Here is a 22,301-nt window from a genome sequence, read left to right as displayed (position 1 = left end):
TATGGAATGCATAGCTGATTTTCATTCAGCTACCAGAGAAAGGTATTCTACAATGACAGATAGCCTTATCAAAATTACAATTAGCTGGCTTCCTCTGCAGGGTATAGCAGTTGGTTAAGTAACACTGAAGTGAGAGCTCTTACCAGTTTTCTCAGAAACAATTCCCCATCATGAGTATCTGGCCAACTGCTTAGGTCTAGTGTGAACATGTAATTTTTAAAAGAATGAGCTGGGACCTGCTAACATGTTTCAAAGGAGCACCTAGTAAAAGCTGATATCTAAGCAAATAAACCATCAGTTTATTTAATTTTCAAGTAGTTTTTTTACTAAATGTATTATTCCTCTAAGAGTAACATGGTTCATGCTGCTTAGATTGTTCACAGTGCTTTTTGTTGTGCCTAAAATTCTTCAATAAGGTGAAATAAAAGATTCAAATATGGTTTTATAATACATGGAAGATAAAATCTCATATTTATAGCATATAGTTCGACTCTTTTATATGCATGACTAATCAAAATTGTGTCTTTAAATGGCAACTTGATATTTTTCAAATTGTACTCAGAAACACTACTGTGTACCATCTGCCTTAATACCAATATTTTCAGGATTAGCTTTATTAACAGTATGACATTTTCATGCATTCTTAAACTTTACACTAGTTTTAATATTCACAATGTTTGATTAAGTTCAAATCAACAAATATTCAAGCCTACATGAGAAAAGAATGAAATGAGGTTACCTTTTTATATAATCAGCTAAATTATTTTTAAGAGTTAATACTGGGATTTAAAAACCTAAATTTCCAATGTTACTGTTACTCAACCAGATGAACATAACTTTAGGCCACAGGACTGCCCATTAGCCTTTCCTGTCGGAGAGCGATTAATCTCTTGAACCACTTTTCTTCAGCATCAGCTTTCTCAATAAATAACTGAAATAAAAAAAGAAAAAAGAAGAAAAAATGTTATTGTCTGCCAATAACTTGGATTTGACCTTATAAATCACTTTTATAGAATACATCCTTCAGCACAAGATTTGGATACTATTTAACTCTTGATGACCTCTTAACTGAAGATCATCTCTTTGGAATAATGCTCAGAAAGTTTTAGAGTAAAAGGACGAACATCAAAATCATTGGTTAGCAATTTTACATCTCATTTTGTAAAGTTTATTTCCTACAATCTTCCTGAAGACACAGTGGTATGACACTACTTCACAGAAGATAGCACGATATGATGTTAATGACACGCTCACAGTCCGTGAGCCAACGGGAGCAGAGCCAGAATTAGATCATTTATTTATTTATTTATTTATTTATGGCTGTGTTGGGTCTTCGTTTCTGTGCGAGGGCTTTCTCTAGTTGTGGCAAGCGGGGGCCACTCTTCATTGCGGTGCGCGGGCCTCTCACTATCGCGGCCTCTCTTGCCGCGGAGCACAGGCTCCAGACGCGCAGGCTCAGTAGTTGTGGCTCACGGGCCTAGCCGCTCCAAGGCATGTGGGATCCTCCCAGACCAGGGCTCGAACCCGTGTCCCCTGCATTGGCAGGCAGATTCTCAACCACTGCGCCACCAGGGAAGCCCCAAGAATTAGATCTTTTAGTGCCAGAATAAAAATAAAACAAAACTTCTTTTTGCCCATTTTTCTTTCCCATGGAAAGAATCTCCTAGAAGTCAGGTAACATGAGTTGGTCCAAACCAGCTTCAAATACATGCAACAGCTCTAAAGGCTGGGGGTGAGCTGCTTATTTTTAGCAAATAGGAACATATGAATCCATTTCCTCCAATGGTCTTCTTGTCACCAGCCCAAAAGGACAACAGTTTGAATTAACTTCAGTCAACTAGACTTAAACTGACATTCTTAAGGTTTAAGGATCTTACATTTGGATGGGCCAGAGAATTGTCATCTTGGTACTTGATAGCAGTAGGGATGCTGCTAGGGTCTATTTCTTTTTCATTACTCGGTGGGTCAGCCACTACTGATGCTGGTCCTGATGTTGCAGCTGCATGCTTCACTTCACTAGGTTCCACTGACTGAAACATAAAACACATGTTATTAATTGGATAACAATATACAATTAAAATGTTGCTTTAATAATATTTCTGATTTTGAATAATAACTGCTCAACTGGCCTCCTTTGAGATGATACTAATTACAAAATGGCCCTAGGTTATTGAATAAGAAACAACTATTCCTAAAGTAAGCAAACAAATACAAAAACACTGTGAAAATGTTATGTCTTACAATCAGCATATTTTTCTTAAGAAGTTGGTGCTTACGAGTCTATACTATTGAAAAAGTATATACATTTCACATACCTAAATTCTATTAATGAAAATAAGCTTGCAACAAATCTCCATTTAGTTGGTCTCTTTAGATATAAAAAGCAAATTCAAAGGTTATTACTGCTATTTTTTAAATAATAGCCTTACTGAGATACAATTCCATATCACAATTCATAAAGCTTTTATCACATCAACAGAGTTTTGCAACTAACACCACAAGCAGCTTTAGAACATTTTCGTCATCCTCCTAAAAAAACCCTATACCCATTAGCAGTCACTACTCCCCATATCTCCCCAACCCTCCCATCCCTAGGCAACCACTAGTTTATTTTCTGCCTTTATGGATTTGCCTATTCTGGATATTTCATATAAAAGGAATCATACAATATGTGGTTTTCTTCTGACTGGCTTCCTTCATTTAGCATGTATCAGTATTTCATTCCTTTTTGTTGCTGAATCATATTCCATTGTATAGAATATTATATGCCAGGTACTGTGCAAAGTGGTGGGGACAGAAACACTGATAAATCACTGTTCCTGCCTGGAAGGAACCAGGAGTGTAGTGCTAACTCAGGTTAGTTCCAATATCTCCTTCCCTGAGAGAGGAGAAGGCCAGGGAAGTGGCTGAATAAGGGAAAGGCTGCAGGGATAACATGAAACGGATTAGATGAGAAGTTGACATTAAAGGTTAAATTTAAAAAACCCTAGATGATTGGGAGATTAATTCCACTACTTAGCCTTTTTTCCTACCCCTATTGGTTCTACACATATAGTTTTTCAATTTCCATTCTCTTTTGACTTTTTTACTTCTGAACATCCACTTCTCTGAATGAAGTGCGAAACAGAGGTCACTGGGGAAAACATCTAGAAAATGAAATATGCATGAATTAGTTAATCCTTTATTAGAGTAATTTATCTCAGAGTTGGAGATCCATCTATTTAACCAGTATTTACTAAGCACTACTAATTGCTAAGCACTGGGTACACGAGGGAGAATAAGAAGATATGTTCCTTGTCCAGGACACGGGTTCGAGCCCTGGTCGGGGAAGATCCCACATGCCACGGAGCAACTAAGCCTGTGTGCCACAACTACTGAGCCTGCGCTCTGGAGCCCACAAGCCACAACTACTGAGCCTGCGTGCCACAACTACTGAAGCCCGCGCACCTAGAGCCCGTGCTCTGCAACAAGAGAAGCCACCACAGTGAGAAGCCTGCGCACCGCAACGAAGAGTAGCCCTTGCTTGCCTCAACTAGAGAAAGCCCGCGTGCAATGAAGACCCAATGCAACTAAAAATAAAAATAATTAATTAATTAATTAATTAAAAAAAAAAAAGAAGATACGTTCCCTGTCCAAATTGGAGATTACATTTTGCTAATGGGATGACAGAGCTCTAACAAATAAATACCAAAATATATACATAATCACAAATTGTAACAAGTTACATAGAGCTGTTTAAAGAAATATTTGGTAAATTTGATTTGGCAGTTTTCTTCTTACATTTTGGAGCCAATATTTTTTTCCTCAGATCCCAAACATTTCTATGTCTCCAACATAGTGGTCATAGAAGACTCATAGCCCTAAGTGATATTACACTGACCCTTTATAAAACTGAAGACATGTAACAGTAAAGCCCAATATTCTGCACAGGGGAAAGTGGGAAGTATGCTAGTCCAGTGAGGTCCAGGACATAATTTTTTGGTACTCTATCTTGCCATGCAGGGAATGTAAGAGCATGCCGTTCTGCATATCTAGGCCATGCTTTGATAGGGTTCAGCTAGGAGACTGGCCGTCCATATTGAACTACCTCGAAAAATTGTGAAGTGCTGTTATTCTAGTTGCTAAACATGTGGATTGCACATGTGCAGGTGGCAGAGATAACATTCTATTACAGAAATCAAGTAATCTCATTTTGTTTTTACCTACACAGTACATTAAAGTTTTCTTTGAAAAGTGCTTATACGCACAAGAGGTAAAGTTCTCAGGGGTTAGGATCAGAGTGTAGAAGTTATTATTTAATAATGGGTAATTTTAAAAATGTGTGAGGAAAACCATCAATTGCTTCTTTAAGTGAGGAAAGCTGTTAGAGAAAATTTGACTATTAAAAAACCCTCAGCATGGCCACTATCAAACATCTGGCTTTGAGTAGCACTGCCACCTGGTGGTTCAGTTTGGAAAAACTTGTTTTAACACGTACTTAAAAGTATAAAAGAACAAATGACCATGCTGCTTAGAGTTATTTACCCTCTTTTTGAACATAGGCGGATATCTGCCAAATACAACAATTTTAGGATTGAATAATTGGTAATAAGCTTATTTGGGAGAGCAGTCTGAAAACAAGCTGCATCTTGGTTCCTTAAGTTGATGATACAGCAGGAACTATCAGATCATCTTTCTACTCACACCAGAAAAATATGATTGCACAGAGTTAAACTAGTTACATCAATATGTGTTGCAGGAGACACACTGTCTAGCATGTCATTGGTAATAGCCACTTTTCTGGTAATAGCTCCCTAGCTAAATTAGTGGAATTAGCACAGCTAAAGACTCTACCAACAGAAGGGGTCACTAGTTACAAAAAGCCTTTTTCAGAGATATTACAAATTTATACCAATGCATGTAGCACTGTCCAGGAGAGAAGGATGTTGAAACTTGGTTCATAATTTAGTCCTCAAGAGAGTTAGTCTTTGCTATGCATCAGGAATAGCCCATCACATCTGCCCATGACCTCGATGAAATGGTCCTCTATATAATTTACCTCCTTTGCTAAGCCATCTCCTGATAAATAATTCATCTTCTTGGGCATCCTGAATCCTTACCTTATACTGTAGACGCAGACATTTTAGAAACTGGAAAGGGATTTCACTTTCTAAACTAATAAATTGGCCCTCTGTTTTATATTACAGTCCAGTGTGAATTTATTCTTTGTTGGCCCATCACTGCTCTTCTGATCGTTTTGAAGTGCGATGACTAATATAAGTCCAGTGTTGGATGGCTAATATTTTATACTACTGTACATTCACCAAGGTAAATGCCATCTTCTGTGGCTTTTTAGCATATTCTTTATATTTCAACAGGGAATATGCATTGAGTTCACAATTATGAGAGACATTTGATTAGTAGGAAAAACATGGGTTCTGGAGTTGGACAAATTTGGTTTGGCTGCTGCTTTCTATCATTTCTTAGCAGTTTGACCATGGGTTATGAAATTTGCTGAACCTCAGCTATAATTAAGGGTTATTAGGATATTAGTTAAATTATAAATGTTAAATGTCTAGTATTAATGGTAGCCATCATTATTTTAGTTATTTTACATTATTTAAATATATAAAAAAGTGGGGCTATGATACAACATTGTTTTATATCATTTGCCTACTGCTTTAACATTTCCAAATGGCTGTGTTGAAAAAAATTGGTCCAAAGCTTATGTCTATACATGAAACCAGAAAGTTACTGTGTAAAGTAATTTTTAATTTGCTTGGTCACCAAGCCTCAAATAAGGAGAATTTTAGGATCTATAGACCATAAAAAATTACATAAAACAGTCTCCGGCCCAACCAAAACAGGAATCCTTGTATCTACAATCCCTCTGAAGGAAGCCACAGACAAATACAGCCCTCAGTAGCAGCAGCAGGAAGAGGAGGAGTAGTGACAGCTTTCATTTCTTGAGTATTTACTATACGCCAGGCACTTGGTTAACGGTTTTATGTAAAGTATCTTGCTCATCCTTATAAAAACCTCTGCTACGGGTATTATCCCCATTTTAAGGGACGAGAGCCAAGGTTTAATGAGATTATGATGTAGTTTAAGGACATATAACCAGTAAACGGCAGAATCAAAATGTGGTTCCAGATCTGAGTCTACATCTCATGCTTTTGACCACTGCTTCCTAATTGCTAAATGCAAGATTTATTGCAATTTGGCTTGAATTTTAGAGGAAAGAAACAAAAATGTTGGTAAAATATTTTAACTAAATATATTTCTGAGGGGCTCAATTCACAGTGCTGGATTAACATTTCTAGGCTGCTTCTGCTTCTCTGTCATACTTATCCAACCAAGAACTGGCCAGTTCTAGGCTTTCCAGATTGATTTTGATTGATTTTATTTCTTTCTATGAATTACTGTTAAGGGGAACCTCTTTTTGAAAGATAGCTGAAACAGAAGGTGGGTTTCCCTCACACAGATTTATGAAGGTTGCTTACAAAATGAAGAGCCTCCTGTTCCATCCTAGACCTCTCAATCCTTAATGGTAGCATCTGAATTGGAAGTACAAGAAAAGCTACATTGAAGCTGAGTAAATTCCAACTCAGCACTAAAAACTAAAGCAAACAAAAACTAATTATTAAAATAATTAATAATGGTGGTCCCTTTGATGAGAGATGTAGGTGAAATTCCTTTAAACTGCTCCCAAGGGAAGCCCATTTAACTATATATAGAGTTTTGTTATAGACATGGGAAGAGGAGTTTTTCTCTTGGATTTAATCAGTTATCTTAAGATTAATAACTATAGGAAATAATATTTTAAAACTTTTCTAGAGAATATAAACAAGGTAAAAAAATGACTAATCTTGGAATTCAAATATATAGATATTATTACATTTAAAAAATCTTTTAAGGTGCAACCAGATATCTAAAGAATTTCTGTGTTTCTCAGCAGGGGGTCTGTCTTACTGGTGAGCATGGAGACTCAGGGAAAGTAAGGGGCATATTAGAGAAATGTAAATGGGGTAGGGTTTACACTTCAGACAGTCTGAATGCCTATAGTAGTAGAAGTTTTCAAGCACCATACTTAGTTTATAGAATGTACTTAGATATCAAATAATTTAGATGCTAGAGTATATAATTTAAAAATAAACATTTAATGGATCAAGAACCATGTTAGATACTTGATAATCATTATATTTAATCCTCGGTTACTCTAAAAAGTAGGAATTATTAGCTCTATTTTATGAATTTGGAAACTGAGGCTTGGATAGAGGTTGAGAGGTTTTCTCGAGATCATAAATCATGGTAGGAAGTGTGGAAGTTAAGATTCAAACTCAGATCTCCTTGAGTCCAAAGCCCATGCTCTTTCCACTATTTTAAGCAGGCTTTAGATCAACTTCCTTGCTCACTGCCAATTTTACTAGTTACTGGAAGAACTGCTAGTATCTTGGAGGAGAGTAATGGAATTAAAAATAAATTTACTGTATTAATAATTAATACCAAATGGGAAAAAGTTGTTTAGAAGAAAACCTAGTGTATTAACATAGAGGAATAAATATTTCCACGGAAAGAAAATGCTAGGTTATCTGAAGTGTGTGCAGTGAGAACTGGGAAGTCAAGGTGAACTCCAGAAAACAAATACTACACAAGTAAACTTCAAAACAAATTACAATTCTTTTAGGACTTCTTAATACGTACGAGTAAGATATTTAATAAAATGGGCAACTATATTTGTGAATGCCCATTTCACAGCTCCTTTTTTTCAGGAGTTGTGGTGGCAAACTACAAAATGTTCAAATGAAATCAGCAAAATAACAGGGCAAGGACCATGGATTAACCAAGGCTGTCTAGTGCATCCTGGCATCCTGCACATGCTCAATTCATGTCCCCATAATGAATTATTTTAAAATACATATGGTAATTAAAAAGATGTCCATCTCACTAATAACAAAAGAAATGCTAATGGAACAACAAAAGGTCAATTTTTACCTATCAGGTCAGTAAACATGGAAAAGTCTGATAAGACTTGGTGTTAACCAGGGTGTGAGAGACAGACATCTCCCTGCATTTCGAGGTGGAATTTGAATTGATACAATATTTTGGGAGAATGCCTTTGGGAACAGGTATGAAAATAAACAATATTAACCTTTAACAACTCCATTTTGAAAATTTTATCTTAAGGTGATAATAATGGATATTCACAAACATGTATGCAATACCTCCAAACTTACAACTACTAAAATATCTATCAGAGAAAAAAAAAATCAATTATGATACATTCATCAGTAGAATACTATAGTCATTAATATATCTACAGATATAGAGTATTTTTGAATAAGTGATAACTATACCATGTCTTCATTATATGTATGATATTGAAGAATACATGTATTTCACAGTAGCTTTTTCCAACTAAAGGAATACAAATTCCAAAAAGCAGCCCTGATAATGATTGAAAGAATACATGAAATATTCAACAGAAATAAAATGCCAATCAAAGCTCCTTTTATTAGAGTTGAATAAGTGATACCCATATGGGCAAAGAGTGTAAATATATGTTACTATTTGGGTAATAATTTTATTGTTAAAGTTCTTTTGTAACTTTTCTCTAGCAAAGTCAATTCAAAAAGTAGATGTATACATTTGAAAAGAAAACTGTGTATGTTCATGAAATGTGTATTATTGTTATAGAACCATCATGTTGACATCTTATACTTTGCCTTCTTGGTGAATTTTAAAATAAAAATGGCATCAGATACATTTTCACAGTTTTTTTTAACAAGTTAAACTTGAACTGATTCTCACTGATTCATTCTCTCTCTCAGTAACATGCTGATACACTCTCGCCCTACTTCATCTATTAGAAGAAGAAGCACTTACATTTAAGTAAAATCCATTAATAAAGCATCCCTTTAGTTGGAATCTAAAGGCTTATTCATAATGCCTGGATGAAAACTTACCTTTTTGACTTCTTTACTTGATCTGAATGTTTGCTGAACAAAAGAATCACTTTCAATGGCTTCAATTTCTTTGACTCTTTTTACTTGTTCTACCAGGGTGGCTTGGTCTAAAAAAGAGGGTATTATGTCAGTGTATTTTGGTGTGTCAGCTTGTTATCAACACTATACCTAAGCAATGTTCTATGAAGTAATTTTATGACTTATGAAATTTAACTGGATGGAAAAAAAAAGACATGATGGTTAAGTTAAAATAGAAACTTTCTGCCCCCCCTGGAGACCCACAAAGATAACATTCCTATCCACTAAGACTCTCACCTAAAACCTAAAACATTGCTGAGAAGGTACTGTTAAAATGATCCAAGCTAATCTGTGCTAATCTGGAAGGAGGACTTTTCATTTTTTTTCCAATTTTACTATGGAAATACATAAAAGGAAAAAGGAATAAGAGCACAATGAATCCATCTGCACCCATCACTTAGCTTCTATAATCATTAATTTTCTGTTATTCTTATTTAATCTATCCATGCCCACTTCAATTTTGGGGGATGGACCTGGAGTATTTAAAAGTAAATCCCAGACATAATGCCATGTTACCCCTAAATATTTTTTTAGGCATCTCAGATAAAGGCTTAAAAAAACAAAACAAACTAGCAACATAACTACAATACCATCTTTAAACCCAACGTTATCAGTAATAATTCCTTAATATCATCTTATATAATCCATGTTTAATTTTCACTGATTGTCCAAGTGTTTTTTTTTTTACAGTTGGTTTATCTGAAACAGGATCCAAACAAGGTCCACACATTACACTTAATCAACAAGTATCTTAAATTCCTTTTAATCACTTACGGTCCACCATCCCTTCCTTTCATTGTCATTTATTTATTGAAGAAAATGGATCATTTAGCCTTTACAATTTTCTACATTCTGGATTTTGCTGATTTTATTCTCATGGTGTCACTTAACATGTTCTTCTATCCTTCATATTTTGTGTAAACCAGCAGTTAGATCTAGACAGGGGTAAGATTCAGGTTCAATTTCTTTTGGTAAAGAATACATCACAGGTGGTGCTGTGTAATTCCTATTACATCATATCAGGATGTGCTTCTCCCACTTCTAATGATGTTAAGATTGATCAGTGTGTCCAAGGTGATGTCAGCCTGACCCTAGCTCTCCACCAACCTTTCATTTAATGGTTTTAGCAGACAATGTTTGCTGCTTAGCTCCATTATTTTATTAGACATTGCAAAGTGGTCATTTTTTTTTCTAATTCTATTATTTGTCCTGCATTTATTAGCTGTGATTTGAAGAACTTCCTTCATCGACTACTTTGTAACTGTGAAATATAGTCTGTACAGGAAAAGGCAGAATAAATATTTAATTCTTTCCCTTATTTTGTCAATTTTGGTCCAAAGATGACCATTATGAGCTCATGAATATTTATATATGTAATGTACTTCAGTCCATCGTAGTCATTTTCATATTTTGATTCTACCTTTGGGTAGTGGGAGCCTCTTCATGTTGGTCCCTGCATTCTTTTGATATGATCTCTTTTGTTAAAGTGTGATAAGATGTCCCAGGTTCATCCTGTACAGTTCCTGTCTCAGACTTGAAATCAGCCATTTCTCCAAAGGGCTTGGATTCCTTTTAGTGGGGAATGATACTTAAAGACAGTAACCTGAGCAGTAGGGGTGTTTGTTGTTACTGGATTGTCACCGCTTCTCAGCTTTTTCAGTGGGTGGGGTAGGAAATACATACTTTTAGAAAAGAAAATCGAATGTGAGTTATATTTGTATATCTTTTCTCTTATTCTAAGAATATTAGGCCTTAATGATATGATCAAAAGTACTTAGTTGTTTTTCCTAATATATGCGTTGAATATATATTAGTTTCAAAATAATGAGACAAATATTACTATTAACAAGATGAATTAATAAAGTTTAAAATTTCTTTATGGTTCTTTTTGATCTTAGGATTTATTCCACTGATGAATTGTCAAAACACTATACTCTAAAGTCACCTGAAATAATTTTCCATGTGATTATGCTACCAATTTGATATACAGTTAGGTTCATTTGTTTCAGTTTTTTTTTTTTAAATGTTGTTTTGCTCTATTGTTTTCATAATTAATATTTGTTTTTTAATCGCATAAAACACTTACATGCTTTCAAAGTCAAAATTAAAACAACGTCATTCAGAGAAGTGTATGTTTCCTTTCCTATCCCATTCCCCCCAATCCATAGGTAACCATTTTTTATTAGGTTTTGATTTTTATCCTTCCATTGCTTATTTCTGAAAATATAAGTATACATATTCTCTTCTTTCCTACACAAAATAAGCATACTATACATTCCTATGTATATTACTTCTCTCACTTTTTAAAAAAAATTTATTATTTATTTATTATTTTTATTTTTGGCTGTGTTGGGTCTTCGTTTCTGTGCGAGGGCTTCCTCCAGTTGCGGCAAGTGGGGGCCACTCTTCATCGCGGCGCGCAGGCCTCTCACTATCGCGGCCTCTCTTGTTGAGGAGCACAGGCTCCAGATGCGCAGGCTCAGTAGTTGTGGCTCACGGGCCCAGTTGCTCCGCGGCATGTGGGATCTTCCCAGACCAGGGCTCGAACCCGTGTCCCCTGCATTGGCAGGCAGATTCTCAACCACTGCGCCACCAGGGAAGCCCCACTTCTCTCACTTTTAACACTATGTTTTCCAGTATAGAGACTTCCTCATTCTATGTTACAGATATACAGTAAGCTATTTTATGGTTTTATGATAGTTTTTTCCTACCAATGCCCTGCTGATGGTCATTTGAGTTGTTTCCAGTCCTTTGTTTTTACAATTAGTGCTTTAATAAATAGCCACAGGCATATGTCATTTCATACTTTTGTATTTTTTTTTCACATGCTAGCTGGGCAGGAAAAACACAACATTATGGTTCACAACCTTACTGTTTAAACTCTTGGTCTAAGCTGAAACGAATACACACCTGAATTAGGAGCCACTGAATACTCAGCTAAGGCATCTAAAAATGCTGGGGTTTTAGCCTGTATGAATAATAACTGAATTTATTTTTAAAAAAACTGTAATAACTGGTTTAACAAGGTAGAGTTATTTGCATCAAAGTAATTTTTACATACTAAGTTGAAAAGGTTAAATGATATAGAGAGTATGAAATCTGGTCTAACACATTCAATAAAAATTAACATTTTATGAAAAATCTCTGTTTCAATTTTTGGCCAATCACAAATTATAAGCATATAGTCTTATGCAAGTTCCAGTTTATTTAAGAGAAGGACAGTGCTTCTGAGATGTGTCCCTGACAGCTGTAACCAGTCTTTTCTCAGGTGAGAAATCCTGCATGGAATGTTTGGAAGTAACAGCCGTCACAGCCAACACTCCCATCTTTGGAAGAATATATTTTCCTATATAAAAAGCAAACACTGTCAGAGTGTCATGGAAGAGCAAATAGTTCCACATGCTTTAGAATAAAAGTTCCTTTTAATTATGCAATGTACTAACTGAGCATGTGAAATGAGAGAAGACTCTTTGCCCAGCTAACTTATTAACACATCCCGTACCAGAGGATAATATTTTCACTAGTTACATATATAATGGCATTAATATAGCAGAGAAAAATTATAATGGATACCATTCCAAGTGATTCAACTTTAATTGGTCAACATGAAAACACATTTGTTTGTGTAGGTGTTAGTTCCACAATTATTTCACAATCATTAGTTCCCAACCAAAAACAATATTTCTGACTTCAGGATGATGTCTCATATGTATCAACTGTTTGACCCCTCGGATTTTTTCTCTAACATATTCCCTCATGTGGATTTACAAAGCACATCATTAGTATTAAATGTCAGAGGTGAGCTCACAAACAGTACTTGATGTCTAAAGCTTGCAGTGTTTGTAGCTTTAAATATGGGCATACAACCAGCTCCTAATACAAATAAAAGTGTTATCATAGAAGCTGGCCAAAGGGCCAGTATATTTAACAAAATAGCACTGGAGAAACTGTAAAGGAAGGAAGGAGAAAGATTAGAGGAAAAACAGAACATTATCTTTGTGTTTCTTTAAAGATCACTTCAGGACTAACAAAGTGACAGGGTAGATAGGGGAAAGCCTGTCTGCTTGACTTACAATATGAAAATAAACCAACATAGCTTTTACCTTTCAATGTGGGAACCATTTTACTGGTGATATTTAAATTAAAGAATGTGATATTTAAATTAAAGAGTAAGAGAGTGATATATAAATTAAATTTCTTTAACATCTTTATTGGAGTATAATTGCTTTACATGCTGTGTTAGTTTCTGCTGTATAACAAAGCAAATCAGCTATATGTATACATATATCCCCATATCCCCTCCCTCTTGCGTCTCCCTCCCACCCTCCCTATCCTACCCCTCTAGGTCATCACAAAGCCCCAAGCTGATCTCCCTGTGCTATGTGGCTGCTTCCCACTAGCTATCTATTTTACATTTGGTAGTGTATATATGTCAATGCTACTCTTTCAGTTCATCCCAGCTTACCCTTCCCCCTCCCCGTGTCCTCAAGTCCATTCTCTATGTCTGAGTCTTTATTCCTGTCCTGCCCCTAGGTTCATGAGAACCATTTTTTTTTGAGATTCCATATATATATGTTAGCATACGGTATTTTTCTCTTTCTGACTTAACTTCACTCTGTATGACAGACTCTAGGTCCATCCACCTCACTACAAATAACTCAATTTCATTTCTTTTCATGGCTGAGTAATATTCCATTGAATATATGTGCCACATCTTTATCCATTCATTTGTCAGTGGACACTTAGGTTGCTTCCATGTCCTGGCTACTGTAAATAGTGCTGCAATGAACACTGTGGTACATGTCTCTTTTTGAATTATGGTTTTCTCAGGGTATATGCCCAGTAGTAGGATTGCTGGGTCATATAGTAGTTCTATTTTTAGTTTTTTAAGGAACCTCCATACTGTTTCTCCATAGTGGCTGTATCAATTTACATTCCCACCAACAGTGCAAGAGGGTTCCCTTTTCTCCACACCCTCTCCAGCATTTATTGTTTGTAGGTTATAAATTAAAATTTGAAAGATGCGTGGGAGATTTCATTTTTAGCCTTATAAATAGGTCAGCTCCATGCTGTCTGAAAACAGGCATAAAAAATGTTTTAAACTGCTTCATACTCAAAATTCTAAGATCAATGTCCACAAATGTATGTCTTAAGTATAACCCTGTCATTTTGGGAAGCAGAATAAAACACATCAATAATATATAGTAAATTGTTTTATTTTTAAAAATATTTATTTATTTGTTTGTTTGGCTGCGCCCAGTCTTCGTTGTGGCACACGGGATCTTCATTGCCGCATACAGGATCTTCATTGTGGCATGAGGGATCTTTTAGCTGTGGCACGCAGGCTCTTAGTTGCGGCATGCGGGATCTAGTTCCCTGACCAGGGATCGAACTCAGGCCCTCTGCACTGGGAGCGCAGAGTCTTAACCACCACCGGACCACCAGGGAAGTCCCTATAGTAAACTGTTTTACATTCAGGTTCTTAAGTTTAACATGCCAATTTGTCATTTAAAAATTCTGTACCAATTTTAAGACTGGGAAGAATGTGATTTAAAACTAGTTATTGTTTATTTTTTTATTTTTAAAAAACATTTATTTATTTATTTGGTTGAGTCCGGTCTTAGTTGTGGCAGGCGGGCTTCTTAGTTGGGGCTTGCTGGCTCCTTAGTTGCGGCATGTGGGCTCCTCAGTTGTGGTATGCGAACTCTCAGTTGCGGCATGCATGTGGGATCTAGTTCCCTGACCAGGGATCGAACCAGGCCCCCTGCATTGGGAGCGCAGAGTCTTAACCACTGCGCCAACAGGGAAGTCCCCTAGTTATTGTTTATATGCTTGACATGAATGCCTAACATACAAAGTATCCTGTATTCACCAGCCATGAGGTAAAAATGAAAACAAGTGACAAAGTTACGGAGAATGTTTCTAAGGCTTCCCTGGTGGTGCAGTGGTTAGGAATCCGCCTGCTAGTGCAGGGGACACGGGTTCGAGACCTGGTCCAGGAGGATCCCACGTGCCGTGGAGCAACTAAGCCCGTGCACCACAACTACTGAGCCTGTGCTCTAGAGCCCGAGAGCCATAACTACTGAAGCCCGCGCACCTGGAGCCCGTGCTCCACAACAGGGGAAGTCACCACAATGAGAAGCCCATGCACCACAATGAGAAGCCCATGCACCGCAACGAAGAGTGGCCCCCGCTCACCGCAACTAGGGAAAGCCCATGCGCAGCCAAAAATAAATAAATAAATAAATAAATAAATTACAGGATGTTTCTAAACATTAACATGGTAACCATGAAGTAAACATATCTACTTGCACTTGATGCTTTTTGATAAACACATTATTGGTAAACAAAATGACTTCCATAGGTTGCTTGCAAGATGTCCGCAGAACATTTCATATTTCATAATAAAAGAGAAAATAATGGAGTCAGAAAGCTAAGTCACTACAGACTAAAAAAGTCAATAACTCACTGCATGGACAATTATTTTGTTCTTTTTGTGATGAAAAATTAAAATCAAATATTTTATTAGTTACTGTTGATGTTATATTATAAAAATTAGGTTCACCTGCTACTTTGAGTTATCTTTGACAATTTCACATGACACATTTACAGAATTTTCTGTGTTATCAAAAGGTACACAAATTTAAGATTAGTAGATAAAGATGACAAGGTCCAATATGAACCTTTTATTTGAAAAGGCAAAATTTAAATATGTACACCATTTGCAGATTACAAACAAGCCAACCTCTCTAAACTGGCAGCAATGCTAGGCAGAGAACAGCAGATGGCACTATTACCCAAAATGTAATGGGCTAAGTGACAACATGAGTTTCATGAAAGGTACCTTACACATTAAAATCTCATCTCCAAATGACTACTTTTGAATATTAATAATTTATGAATTTCCCCAAAGTTAAAATGCATTTTATATTACAAAGAGTTTGGGTTGGTTGGCTTCATAGTTATTGAGTTACTTATGCTACTTTTCTCTCCCAAGGGGAAAAAAAATTTATATACTAATACTACTGCTACAAATACATGAATAATACAAGAGAAGATCTTATTTTCAGTTTAAATGGATTCATATTTTAGTCAAGAATGGAAATATCTGCAAAATTCCCTTTTATGGTACAATATAGACACTGAAAACAAAGTCTTTGAAATATAAAGCATTTTCATCAAGTGCTTTGCGAGAACGAAAGAAAAAAGCAAACAATAACAAACTGGCTATTCAATAAATAAGTAAATGGAGATGGCTGTTCAATAAAATCTGTAGACAAATAAAACATACCATAAAGCTCACTTGGAATTCTAAAGTTAAAGCAACTCCTCATGAACACAAATTTTAATGAAACATAGCCACTGCTTTCCCTTCAAAACAGTTCAAAACAGTGTATTTCAAATAAGTTTCTTTCATTAAAACATATAAAACATATATTAGAAATCCATCCAACCATAACATTTTAAGGTTGTTCATAAATCTCATATCCCTGGGTACCAATTTCCAGAGCCGATATCCACAAATAACGTGAAAGATGAGAAAAGTTCTTAAGTAGAATGTGGCTTGTCTATCAGCCTTCTGGAAGCTTATGATACAGTACCAAGTTATTTATGTCAGTGAGGCTCCTGGAGTGTCTCTAATAACAACCGCCCCTTGGATGGGGTCCAAGACAGACTCATAACAAACTGCTTTCCATGTCAAATTAAGTAATAAGAATAAATTTAATGTGACTGAACCAGTGAAGAATTTCTGATAAACATTTTAATAAGTGCAAGTGAACTGAGCATCAGACTAGGTTTTATGAAAAACAAAATCCATACTGAAAATCCACACAAATTCCACCTCATTTAGTTCCTCTCACCTAGAATGCTCTTACCTTTTCTGAATCCTCCCTGTCACTTCCCTTGCCACCTCTGAGAAAAGGGGCCTCTTCTATAATGAGGGGCCTCTTCCCAAATGAGGCTCTCAGCATACGTTACCTCCCACTGATATTAATCTCTTCATGAGCAAAAGCTTCATTTCCCCAGCTAGAGGGGACATACCTTTCTGTGTCAACTCCAGGAGTTAGTATAGTGTGCTCTATTATTTAGTAAGCAGTCAATAAACATTTGTTGAAAACTTAAAAATTAAGGGGCATTAAAATAACCATTAAAAAAAACATCATGGGGGAGAAATGTCAAATTATAAAAGGTTTTGTAACTTTAAGAAATTAAATGTCTCTAAGTGGTTAGTTTTAACAGCTCTGGGTTCAGACTATCTGGATTGAACACTGTCTCTTCTACTTACTAGCTTTGTGACCTTGGGCAAGTGCGTGGTGGTGGTCTCAGTTTTCTCCTCTGTGGCATGGGGATAATAGGTGAAACATCGTAGGATGGTTGAGAGGTTGCCTCCCTCCTTTCTTCCTTCCCTTTCTCTCTCCTTTCCTACTTCCAAATATTTGAGCACACTCAGGCATTGTTCTGCATACCAGGGTTTAGAGACAAGAGTTTCTTTCTTCTCTCATGGAGCTTATGTTTCAATGGAAGAAGCAAATAATAAACATGTAAATAAACAATATAATATCAAGGAAAACAGAGCAGGGTAGAGGGCTACAAAGGAGAAAGGGGGGCTATCTCAGATGGGGTAACCAGGAAAGAAAGAACTCCCTGACATGGTGATTTCAGCAGAAAGAAGAATCATGTGAAGGAACAAGTCATGAAAATCTGGGAGATGACACCCGTGTTCAGCACAGGGCTGAGGAAGCGAAGCATTAAAAACACTTAGTAACTGAGAGCTATTACTAGTAATAGGACTAGAGGGCTGATTTAGTAGTTGTACTAAGACACGGAAGTTGGCTAAAAAGTTGGTATATAAACCTCAATTTCTGGCCATATAGAATCCTAATGGATGTCTACTACCACACACTCTACCACATGACTAAAATGGCAGTCATGTGGTAGAAATCACGTTTTAAAACAAATGTATATTTGATCATCAATATCTGGGATGCCTTTCTAGTGAGGAAGGTCATGGCGGCTAATTTTTCTTTTAAATGGTTGTTAAAAAGGCCAGATGAGCTGTCATGGAAGCAGAAGCAGTAATCACGGCAGTTAAAAGAATCTTACATTTATGGCACTGAGTGCTAAGCACGTCACATGGATTACTTCTTTTAACTATCATAACCATAAGAGATAGTACTATTATTATTTTCATTGTACAGGTGAGAAACTGAGGCTAAGTAACTTGGCCAAGGTCACTGGGCTAGCTGGTGGTAGAAGTGGGATCCAATCTCTGAATTGTGATCCAGTCATTATTTCCTAGTCAAGTAAATTCTTTACCCACTCCTGCCAAGAAACATATTTTTTTCTTCCTTCTTACCCATTTACTAGAATAATAAATGTTCTTGGTATTGTTCTTATTCTGCATTTTAATGCTTATACATTCGGTAAAATACAATGTAGCTTTTTTTGTGGAGGAGATGCCATATATATTGTCTTGGTTTTCTGGTGTTATCTTGAACTAGATTACAGATGTATATTTTTGGAATCTTTCATACTCAAATAATTTTTAAAGAATTATATATGTCACATTCTGAAAACCTTTATTAATGAATAAAAGAAATAAAGTTTTTAGAAAACCTATCATTCTTTCATTTAAGCCTGAAGACAACCTGAATGGTAAATTACTACTTTAGAGCTGTTCTTTATTTACTGTGCATCCATTGTTGCTACAAAAAACTAGAATGGTTTCTGAGAATTTGGCTAAACAACAACCACTATGCAGATGAACTACATAGACTATTGCCTTATGCTTCTCTCAAATGTCATAAACATGGGTAGTCAAATCCACTTTCAATAGTGGTAAGTAATAATTCCAACAAAGCCAAAGATACTGGAAGTTTTCTTATTTTAATAGGATAGAAGAAAGGAATATAATTTGAAGTATACCGGATTAACAGAGAATACAGACTCTGAAGTTGCTATTTGTTATCCATTTTAATTCCAGAATTCTTATTGACTCTTTAATTAAAATTCTGTAGATGGAAGAGTTGTATGTTTCTAAGGAACTTGAAGTGAATGCTGTCTGCCAGCCATCTCCAAACACCCCATAACCACACACAACTCGCCTGTCAGGAGAGCTAATGCAGACATCGCAGGGCACACCACATTTGTCACTGTGGCTAATATCAGAGACACGCAGCTCTTTTTTCTTAGCACACAAAAGCAAGATATGTAATTCAATGCTCAATTTACCCTTGTCTCACAGGAGATTTTTCCCCGCTAATTGATAGAAATTAAGCCATTAATCAAGCCACTAGCCATCATTCAAACCAGAGAAGATGAATACAAACTTTCATCATAACCACCTTCCCCATTTTAGTGTTCATTAGCATTAATTTTTAATGCAATTATGCTATTCTTTTACGCTGAGCTCATAAATTACTGCTCTTTTGTTGCTGGCTGGCCTTGTAAAATCCAAACTAATGCTTTGTACTCTGATCTTAAAGGCAATTACTAGGTTCTTCTATCTTTTATATCTTTGCATCCCCAATAACATATATATATGTGTGTGTGTGTGTGTGTGTGTGTGTGTGTGTGTGTGTATATGTATGTAACGAACATCCATGAACACCCAAACGCTATGCCTGTTGATTTTTTTAATGTCTCTATATAAAATCTGTGTGAACATATAAATGTAGTAAAATGTACCTAAAGTAAATAAATACACACACATACCACATACATTACAAAATATAGATGTTAATATAAAAATAAGATCTCATATTCATACTGTATTTTGGGTTTAATATAAAGATATTCTTACAGTTTCTCATGATTAAAAAGTACTGCATCATTGTAGTAAAGTTACATTTTTATAACAAATTAGAGAAAATAAGAATATTAATAGTGACTATTATACACACTTGTAAGGGTCAAAAAACTACTAAAAACAGAAAGAATAAATACGAAATATCAAAATCCCTTAGTTCTTTATCTAAGGTTATTGTTTTATGTTTAAATCCTTATTTTAAAAAACTTGTGTTGAAACCTGAAAATTAATGAGACGAAAATGAAGAGTAATGGAAGATCAGAAGAACCATTTACCCAAAAGTGTGTTTATAAGTGCATATAATAACTCCATAGTCTTATATTTTGCAAAGTGAATGCATCAGTTTATTAGAGGATGACAGTAAAATAAGACAAATTTTCCATAAATGAATACTGAAGCCAGAGAGCATATCCACTCAGTCCTCCACCCGAGAGAAAGTGGAAAGATGTACCCTCCTTATAGTCCCCCAAAAGCATTGGTTATGCTCACTCCTAGGTGCTGAGGAGATTAAAAAAAAATCTGCAACTCTCTTCTTTGTATAACCCCAGTAATGCTTTTGCCTTTGTTTGCTAGTTGTTACGTTCTGGTCACCCACTAGCTAGAGAAAGGGTGCATATATGTGCATAAAGATTAATGAAATAAAACTTACTGGGAAGAATGGGAGAAAATATTTGCAAATAAAGCAACTGACAAAGGATTAATCTCCAAAATATATAAGCAGCACATACAGCTCAATATCAAAAAAACAAATAACCCAATCCAAAAATGCGCAGAAGAGCTAAATAGACATTTATCCGAAGAAGATATACAGACTGCCAACAAACACATGAAAGGATGCTCAACATCACTAATCATTAGAGAAATGCAAATCAAAACTACAATGAGGTACCACCTCACACCGGTCAGAATGGCCATCATCAAAAAATCTACAAACAAGAAATGCTGGAGAAGGTGTGGAGAAAAGGGAACCCTCTTGCATTGTTGGTGGGAATGTAAATTGATACAGCCACTATGGAGAGCAGTATGGAGGTTCCTTAAAAAACTAAAAATAGAACTACCATACGATCCAGCAATCCCACTATTGGGCATAATTCAAAAAGAGTCATGTATCCTGAGAAAACCATAATTCAAAAAGAGTCATGTACCACAATGTTCATTGCAGCTCTATTTACAATAGCCAGGACATGGAAGCAATCTAAGTGTCCGTCGACAGATGAATGGATAAAGAAGATGTAGCACATATATACAATGGAATATTACTCAGCCATAAAAAGAAACGAAATTGAGTTATTTGTAGTGAGGTGGATGGACCTAGAGTCTGTCATACAGAGTGAAGTTGTCAGAAAGAGAAAAACAAACACCTATGCTAACACATATATATAGAATCTAAAAAAAAAAGAAAAAATGGTTCTGAAGAACCTAGGGGCAGGACAGGAATAAAGATGCAGACGTACAGAATGGACTTGAGGACACGGGGAGGGGGAAGGGTAAGCTGGGACGAAGTGAGAGAGTGGCATGGACATATATACACTACCAAATGTAAAACAGATAGCTAGTGGGAAGCAGCCACATAGCACAGGGAGATCAGTTCGGTGCTCTGTGACCACCTAGAGGGGTGGGATAGGGAGGGTGGGAGGGAGATGCAAGAGGGAGGAGATATGGGGATATATGTATATGTATAGCTGATTCATTTTGTTACAAAGCAGAAACTAACACACCATTATAAAGCAATTATACTCCAATAAAGATGTTAAAAATAAATAAATAAAAATAAAAATATAAATTTTATATGTACACACAAATACATATACACATAAACACTTCCAGGCCTGCTCGAATTCACTTAATAATCACAAAATGGGTATCATAGTATCAGCACTAAAAATAAACCTTTGAAAATGAAACCACTGCAAATCCACAATTAATTTAAAACATTTCAAGAAGAGTTTTTACAGGCTGACTCAGGGCTTGATCCCGGCAGCCAGATGGATATAGGAGGTCAATAATCCAGAAGCAATGAGACAGTGATTCGCCAGACAGTAAAACAAGTACCCGGAAGCAATTACTGTCCAACACGTCAGAAAGCCATTTTACCAAAATAGGCAGAAAATGGATTTAAAAGATAAATTTCAATTTCTCCCTGCTGTCTTTCTAAAAATCTTGTTTAGTAAACACATTCGTAAGGCCAGTTACTACCTTAAATGATAATTACTCACTGCAAAAAGTCTTTGTTCAGAAGTGATGACTGACGGAAGGTTCCTTGTAAACAAAACAAGTTTACTTGTTCCTCCATATGCTGACTGCGAGGGAGAACATATTTCTCTGTGACTGTCCAGTCAGAGATACTGCAAAGCTGTAAGCTCTAAGAGAATCGGATCTGGTCCAAAAGGTTATCAACCATCCTGAAATTTTGCTATAAAGTAGCAATGTGCCAAAGAGCCTGAATGATGTTTGAAAGTCTAACAAGA

At 36.0% G+C, this 22,301-nt stretch overlaps 1 protein-coding gene across 5 annotated transcripts in view; it reads right to left on the bottom strand.

The window, feature by feature from the left end:
• Positions 1-586: 586 nt before the first annotated feature.
• The window catches only part of RSRC1 (arginine and serine rich coiled-coil 1), a 421,395-nt gene continuing 399,680 nt past the window's right edge, over positions 587-22,301 (bottom strand). For all 5 annotated transcript variants that reach the window (XM_082459641.1, XM_082459640.1, XM_082459638.1 and 2 more), the window contains 3 exons: positions 8,946-9,052; positions 1,878-2,030; positions 587-931 (listed from right to left, as the gene is read on the bottom strand). In XM_082459641.1, the coding sequence (XP_082315767.1) occupies positions 839-931; positions 1,878-2,030; positions 8,946-9,052 (353 nt within the window). In that variant the 3' untranslated portion in view covers positions 587-838. The remainder of the gene's footprint in view (positions 932-1,877; positions 2,031-8,945; positions 9,053-22,301) is intronic.

The sequence above is a fragment of the Balaenoptera physalus genome (assembly GCF_965194825.1).
Source record: "Balaenoptera physalus genome assembly, chromosome: 4".
In the NCBI taxonomy this organism is placed as follows: Eukaryota; Metazoa; Chordata; class Mammalia; order Artiodactyla; family Balaenopteridae; genus Balaenoptera; species Balaenoptera physalus.
Note: the sequence above shows the minus strand (reverse complement) of the source record. Positions and strands in the feature narration are given on the sequence as shown.